Source organism: Oncorhynchus mykiss, chromosome 32, assembly GCF_013265735.2.
Source record: "Oncorhynchus mykiss isolate Arlee chromosome 32, USDA_OmykA_1.1, whole genome shotgun sequence".
Classification (NCBI taxonomy): domain Eukaryota; kingdom Metazoa; phylum Chordata; class Actinopteri; order Salmoniformes; family Salmonidae; genus Oncorhynchus; species Oncorhynchus mykiss.
This window is the reverse complement of record NC_050572.1, coordinates 30,752,283-30,759,173: the sequence shown is the minus strand read 5'-3', so window position 1 is coordinate 30,759,173 and position 6,891 is coordinate 30,752,283. Positions and strand designations below refer to the sequence as shown.

At 41.5% G+C, this 6,891-nt stretch overlaps 1 protein-coding gene and 1 gene segment (V, D, J or C); both read left to right on the top strand.

Annotated features, from left to right (window-relative positions):
- Positions 1-3,950: 3,950 nt before the first annotated feature.
- On the top strand, positions 3,951-4,464 carry LOC110489428. The segment is given in 2 exon segments: positions 3,951-3,999; positions 4,121-4,464. Coding segments are annotated over 2 exon segments (393 nt in total).
- A 1,030-nt stretch (positions 4,465-5,494) lies between these two features.
- Positions 5,495-6,388, top strand: LOC110514499 (atypical chemokine receptor 2-like). Its single transcript, XM_021593862.2, has one exon. It carries the CDS (start codon positions 5,495-5,497, stop codon positions 6,386-6,388), a length of 894 nt encoding a protein of 297 aa, XP_021449537.2.
- The last annotated feature ends 503 nt before the right edge of the window (positions 6,389-6,891 follow it).

The window sequence follows — 6,891 nt, the reverse complement described above, 5'->3', positions numbered from 1 at the left end:
AAGAAATGCTTGATTTTGCAGGAAATGTTGAACAACATTCAGAAAAGGTTTAGATTTTTTGGGAAAGTTTTGATTGAACTTCATATTATGAAAAGCACCCATTTCCGTACACAAATGCATGAATGTTGACCCTGTCCAAACCCAACTTCCCAACTATTCATCACCTACTCAACTTCTAAACCCCTCCAACCCTGAAAGAGTGAATACAGTCATAATGGTTCCATTCAAGAAGTACTATTTTGATGTCAGGATTATATATATCTGTCAATACGACATTTTGTTTTATTTATACAAATTCATAAAATGATCTTAGATTGAAGTCCCCTATTTGAACATTATGCAAAGTCCAGTGTAATATCTGCTTCCCCCGTCCATGTTCAGTTCTCTAGTCAAACACACAGCTGCCCCAGACCCAGAAGATTAAGGCTGTGAGATTGTGAGCTTTGGTTGGGTTGAAACTCAGATTTTTATGGTCAGGGAACTGCCACGCTCCTAGAATAGAGCATCAACGTAGTTTAGAGCACATGGCTTCAGTATTAGTAATATCATGAAGACCAGTGATTTTATAGATAATGGATTCAGTATTAGTAATGTCATGAAGACCAGTGATTTTATAGATAATGGATTCAGTACTAGTAATGTCATGAAGACCAGTGATTTTTTAAATATATATATATATATATATATATATATATATATATATATATATATATATATATATATATATATATATATTGAATTTTACCCCTTTTTCTCCCCAATTTCATGGTATCCAATTGTTTAGTAGCTACTATCTTGTCTCAGGTTGAAAGCCATGCGTCCTCCGATACACAACCCAACCAAGCCGCACTGCTTCTTAACACAGCGCACATCCAACCTGGAAGCCAGCCACACCAATGTGTCGGAAGAAACACCGTGCACATGGCAACCTTGGTTTGCGCGCACTGCGCCCGGCCCGCCACAGGAGTCGCTGGTGCGCGATGAGTCAAGGATATCCCTACCGGCCAAGCCCTCCCTAACCCGGACGATGCTGGGCCAATTGTGCGTCGCCCCACTGACCTCCCAGTCAGTACAGCTGCCCCAGTCCCAGAAGATTGAGGCTCAGAGATTGTGAGCTTTGGTCGGGTTGAAACTCAGATTTTTATGTGCAGGGAACCGCCACGCTCCCAGAATAGAGCAGCACCATAGTTTCAGTCATTTTAGTGCACATGGCTTCAGTATTAGTAACATCATGAAGTCCAGTAATTTTATAGATAATGGATTCATTATTACTAACATCATGAAGACCAGTGATTTTATAGAAAATGGATTCAGTATTACTAACATCATGAAGACCAATGAGATTATAGCTATTGGATTCAGTATTAGTAATATCATGAAGACCATTGAGTTTATAGCACATGTCCTCAGTATTAGTTTCACTCTAGGTCACGGGAGGCTGCTGAGGGGAGGATGGCTCATAATAATGGCTGAAATGGAGTGAATGGAAAGGTATCAAACACATAGAAACCATATGTTTGAGTTCGATACTATTCCATTCATTCTGTTCCAGTCGTCACAATGAGCCAGTCCTCCCCAATTGAGGTGCCACCAACCCCCTGTGCTGCAAACAATTTTAAAGACTGAATGTCTTTATTATCTCAACATGTCAGGACCAACAGCATGACAGCAATAAAGGGCATCACACACGTGATTAAGAAAGACAAGCAGATCTTTGACGTCAGAATCAGAGAGATCTGGATTCCCAGACAGGTTCCAGCCCAGCACAAGGGTTCTAGTCACAGGAGGCTGCTGAGGGGAGGACGGCTCATAATAATGTCTGGAATGGAATGGTATGGATCACATGGAAACCATGTGTTTGATGAGTTCCAAACCATTCCATGTGTTCCATTCCAGCCATAACTTTGAGACCGTCCTCCCTATTTAAGGTGCAACCAACCTCCTGTGGTGCTAGTAGAGCTGGATCAGTAAGACGGAGAGGCACTGAGTGCAGAACAGAGTAAAACAGTGGAGTCAGAGGAGGAGCTCATTAATCAGAACACTGGTCTCTCCTCAGGGTCTCCGAGAGTGGAGTCTGGGAGCCCTGGGACGCCTCACAGGTCACAGAGTCCACCTTCCTTCCTGTATTTCAAAAATCATTCTTCTTATTATTTTAAAGAAAATTCCACAGAATGTAGGACCAATTCTTAAACGACAATCTGTTTAAAATAATGCTGAGTGATTAAATTCCAGTTGACTGTAACCATGTCAATATAATATTACATTTAAAGATGCATTATGCAGAAATCACTACACCATTTCCTGGTTGCTAAAATTCTAATAGTTCACCTAACTTCAGATTATGTGACAAAACAAGCGAGTATATTGTAAGAGCAGGGCTCTCCAACCCTGTTCCTGTTCAGCTACTGTCCTGTAGGTTTTCACTCCAACCCTAATCTAGCGCACCTGATTCCAATAATTACCTGGTTGATAAACTGAGTCAGATTAAATACAACTTGGTTGGAGTGAAAACCTAGAGCAGGGAAGCGCTCCAGGAACAGGGTTGGTGAGCCCTGGTGTTGTAGAGAATAATTTTACCATCTAAACCGCTGTGAAATATATTTTCCATAACCAGAAATATTGTATTTTCAGCTGTTTGATCAGGTGTGCAAATCCTAAAGTAAAGCAAAAACAAAATGTAAGAATGGGAAGCATAGAAATAGCACACATTGAATAATCTACACTTCATAGAAGTTCTTTCAATAAGAGTGAAACATCTAGAACTCATATTCTATGTGGTCATCCAGAAAATGTTACATAGCCTATTGCAGCTTAATTTAAAAGACACATGACCTTTTTTACGTTTTCAAGAATATCATAAGAAAAATAATAAAGTTATAATGTAATTTACAAGACATTCTATCACAAGTTGAAATCAAAAAGTACATTCACACGAACAGCAGGGATTTTGAAGATAGCAAAAGTAGCAAATATTACAACCTAAATATAACAAAATAAGATAGCAACATAGCAAATACATGTAGACAGCAAAACGGAGCATTTATTTAAATGAGAAATTACATGTATATAAACTTACTTCCAACATCCAGTCTAGTGTCTCCACAAAAAGCGTACCACAGTGATACAAACTCATGCAACGGCCATACAACAACCCTTGAAACTGTAGAGACAAGGCTCTATCTCTTTGTCAAGATAAATTTAGTCAAACCACTCTCAGATTTCAACAATAACCTATTGTTTGAAAATATACACACTGTATAAGCACCTTGTTTGATATATTATACCTTGAATAGGCATTTTATTTATCTCACTTTACATCAAAATGTAACACATTCTCCAAAAAATAAATACATATTTCCACTTTCTATTTAAGGGAGTTGTAATAGTGTTAAGAAAATGAATTGGGATTTTGATAATAGAGGTCAAGATCGAGAATTGAATAATAAGTCCACCAGAGTGAAAGTGTCTGACTCGCAGTACATAAACTCCCAGACACAGAGGGGAATGTTATTAACACAACATGGAACTGATCAACACATTTTACGTTGTCACTGATGCCCCCTACTGGTATACTCTGGAACTCCAGGAGATTGGACACATTCACGTTCCCCGTTCCGCAATAAACTTTCAACAGTATGAAATCTGCTGTGCATTATGTTGATAATATCTAATCATATTGTAACAAGTAATCACGAAAAGAGCTTGATACAGCAATGAAAGAATGTGTCAGTATAAATACGTTTGTGGAATGACTTTCAGACAACACATGGAGCAGGATTTCAGAACTTTTCTTAATGACAGTGCAGTGATTTGCCCAGGAGGAACATTTCTACAGAGAGACACTTTGCATTGGCATCACATGCTTCAGTGCTCTGGGAGTGTTTATAGCCCTGTGAGTTGAACACTTCATGTGAGAGCTGTATTTCATTTAAACACAACACAGGGCAACCATGACTTTCATCCCCATCTTCATCTGGAATCTGGTCTGTTACGCACAAGGTGAGAGACATTTTGAACATTTTCAGTATGTAAGCCACATGTTGTAAATGAGGAATTACGGTAATATCTTCCAAATATTTTACTATCTTATATGCAATATTTTCCTTCTTTCTCTCTGCAGGGTCTTGGGGCCAGTATGTATCGACTCAGTCTGCAGCTCAATCAGTCCAGCCTGGTCAAACTGTCTCTATTGACTGTAGCACCAGTAGTAAAGTTACTCAGTACTCTGGCTCACAGTATTACCTGGCCTGGTACCATCAGACGTCTGGAGAAGCTCCTAAACTCCTGATCTGTTACACATCAGACAGGTTCACAGGAGTTTCCACCAGGTTCAGTGGCAGTGGGAGAGGAAATGGTGTTGACTTCACTCTGACCATCAGTGATGTCCAGGCTGAGGATACAGGAGTTTACTACTGTCAGAGTCAGTGGTCCTGTGTCCACAGTGGTCCTGTGTTCACACAGTGATTTAGAGCAGCACAAAAACCTCCCTCAGTCAGAGTCCACTGCTGCACTTTCCTTCAGGGTTTAAAGTTATTTCACCACGTGCACAGGACACAACACATGTTAAATAGCACAGTGTAATTCTGACCTTCAGAGCACTTTCCAAACAATGCAGTGATGATACTACTACTAATACTACTAATACTACTAATACTACTACTACTACTAATATTTATAACAATATAGAACATATAATAATACAAAAAAACGCACAATGTCGAAGACGTGTGTTAAAGAAACACGATAATCAAGTATATATATATATCTTTGTGTATCTCCAAATAAATGTGCTTTATACAAATGTCCAGCTGTTGTCAGTAGCTTCCCAAATGAAGATAACAGAAGATAGATTTATGCTAGAATCTGTTGCAGGGAAGAATTGTAGTTTTTCTAGCCTTATTTTGCTAACTAAGGCCATACATTCAAAGAGAGCCAACAACCCAGAGATGGATAAAATGCACTACACATCCATTTATCTGTCAAAATATCAAATCATTAAAACTTTTTACACAAGATAAAACCACATAAAAAATATGGATTATTAAATGTGGGAAAAATATATAACTGTGGATTGCCCCTAGACACACCTACAATCTACTTTATATGTTTTGTCTATAGCTTCAAACTATCTTCGCAGTGTCATGTGTCTATTGATGAGAATCAGGTTGAGTGTAGCCTTATTGACACAATTGGAAGTGTCTAATTGTTAACCACAAACACAAATCTCTCTCTCTCTCACTCACTCACACTCACACCAAGGCTCAGACTCAAGCTCACACACACACACACACACACAGAGCTTTGTCAGGAGGAAGCTGACCAGAGGCAGTTAACCCACATCAGTTTCCTTATTATCACTATGTTACAAGACTTCAAGAGAAGATAACAAAAATGTGAGGATTTCAAGAACGTGAAACAAATAATTAAATGTCTAAAGTCTACTGTCTTCCAGATAGCTCTTAGATCTCTTATTCTTTCACGGACCATTGTGAACATGAACTCCTCCAGCAACTCTAGCTTGAACTCCACTTGGATTCCGGATGGCGTGGTTTCGGGCCGCCTGATATCGAGCATCATCATGGGGCTGTGCTGTGTTCTAGGCCTCCCTGGTAACATAGGTGTCCTGGTGGTCATCCTGCGCCGCTCGTCCCGACGCCTCAACTTCACCCTGTGCCTCATGCTGAACCTGGCTTCCTCTGACATCCTGTGCCTGGCCACGGTTCCCGTGTGGATCTACCATATCCTGCACGCCTGGATTCTGTGCTGTGCAGCATGCAAGTTAGCCACCTTCCTGCTCTACCTCAGCCTGTGCTGTAACATGCTAACGGTTACTCTATTCGGTGTCCATCGCTACCTCCAGGTGCTCTACCCTCAGATGTTGAACAGGCTGGGGCCGTGTTTGCTCCTGGCCCTGTGGGGGCTCGCCTGTGCCCTGACTGCCCTCGCCGTTGCCACTCGTGATGTGGTTGATGGCGAGCTCAAGTGCCAGCGACACACGGGCTCCGATGCTGAAAGAGTTGCTGTCCTCGTCTTGGAGACCCTTTTAGGGTTTGTGATCCCGTTCTCTGTGCTGGTCACGTCCTACTGCCGCCTCCACCGGCGGGTGAACCAGACAGCACTGTTCAGCAGTGCCAAGATGACGTGGCTGGTCACCAGTGTGGTGGTCACCTTCTTCACCCTCTGGATCCCTGTGCACATTGTCAATATGGTAGATATCACCTGCATTGTGCAACAGACTTCCCTGCCAGAGTCGTCAGTTGCGCTTCGGTGCCACAGAAACACGGCAGCTCGTGTCGCCCGGTGCTTTTTGTTTTTTAACTGCTGCCTGGACCCCTTCTTGTACGCCTTCGCCTCGCGGAGGATCCGCGAGCAGCCCAAGTCGTCGTAGAGAGGCGACAGCAGGATGCAGGTCACAAATGTCTGATGTCTGAAGCTGTGCTCTGCTGGTGTGACCAAAAGCATGTGACTGGAATGCCAACCCCTAATTCTAACCCTCGGCCTACCCATAATCAAACCCCCTAACCCTAACCTTAACAAATCAGGGTACTCTCAAAAATATATATATTTTTTGGGTGTTTTTAGAGCAGCCAAATAAGAGTCCCATTGGCCCTGCTATTTTGTCCCCAACAAAACCCACATTTGTGGTTGCTGACTGTATAGGCTGTACTTTCTAGGTATCCATAGGTTAGCCTAGATTTGTTATATTGTTGGTCTCTCGCCCTTCAAGCTTGACCTCCATTGGTCAAAGCCTAAATTGTGTTGCTTCTGTCAGTTTTCCCATTAATAAATAAATATATTTGGTTACTATGAATAAGTTTCTCTATAGTACATGTACTTCTGCTTTGGTTCAGAGGAGCTCCAACTTACCAGTGTGTTTTGGAATATTTCTCT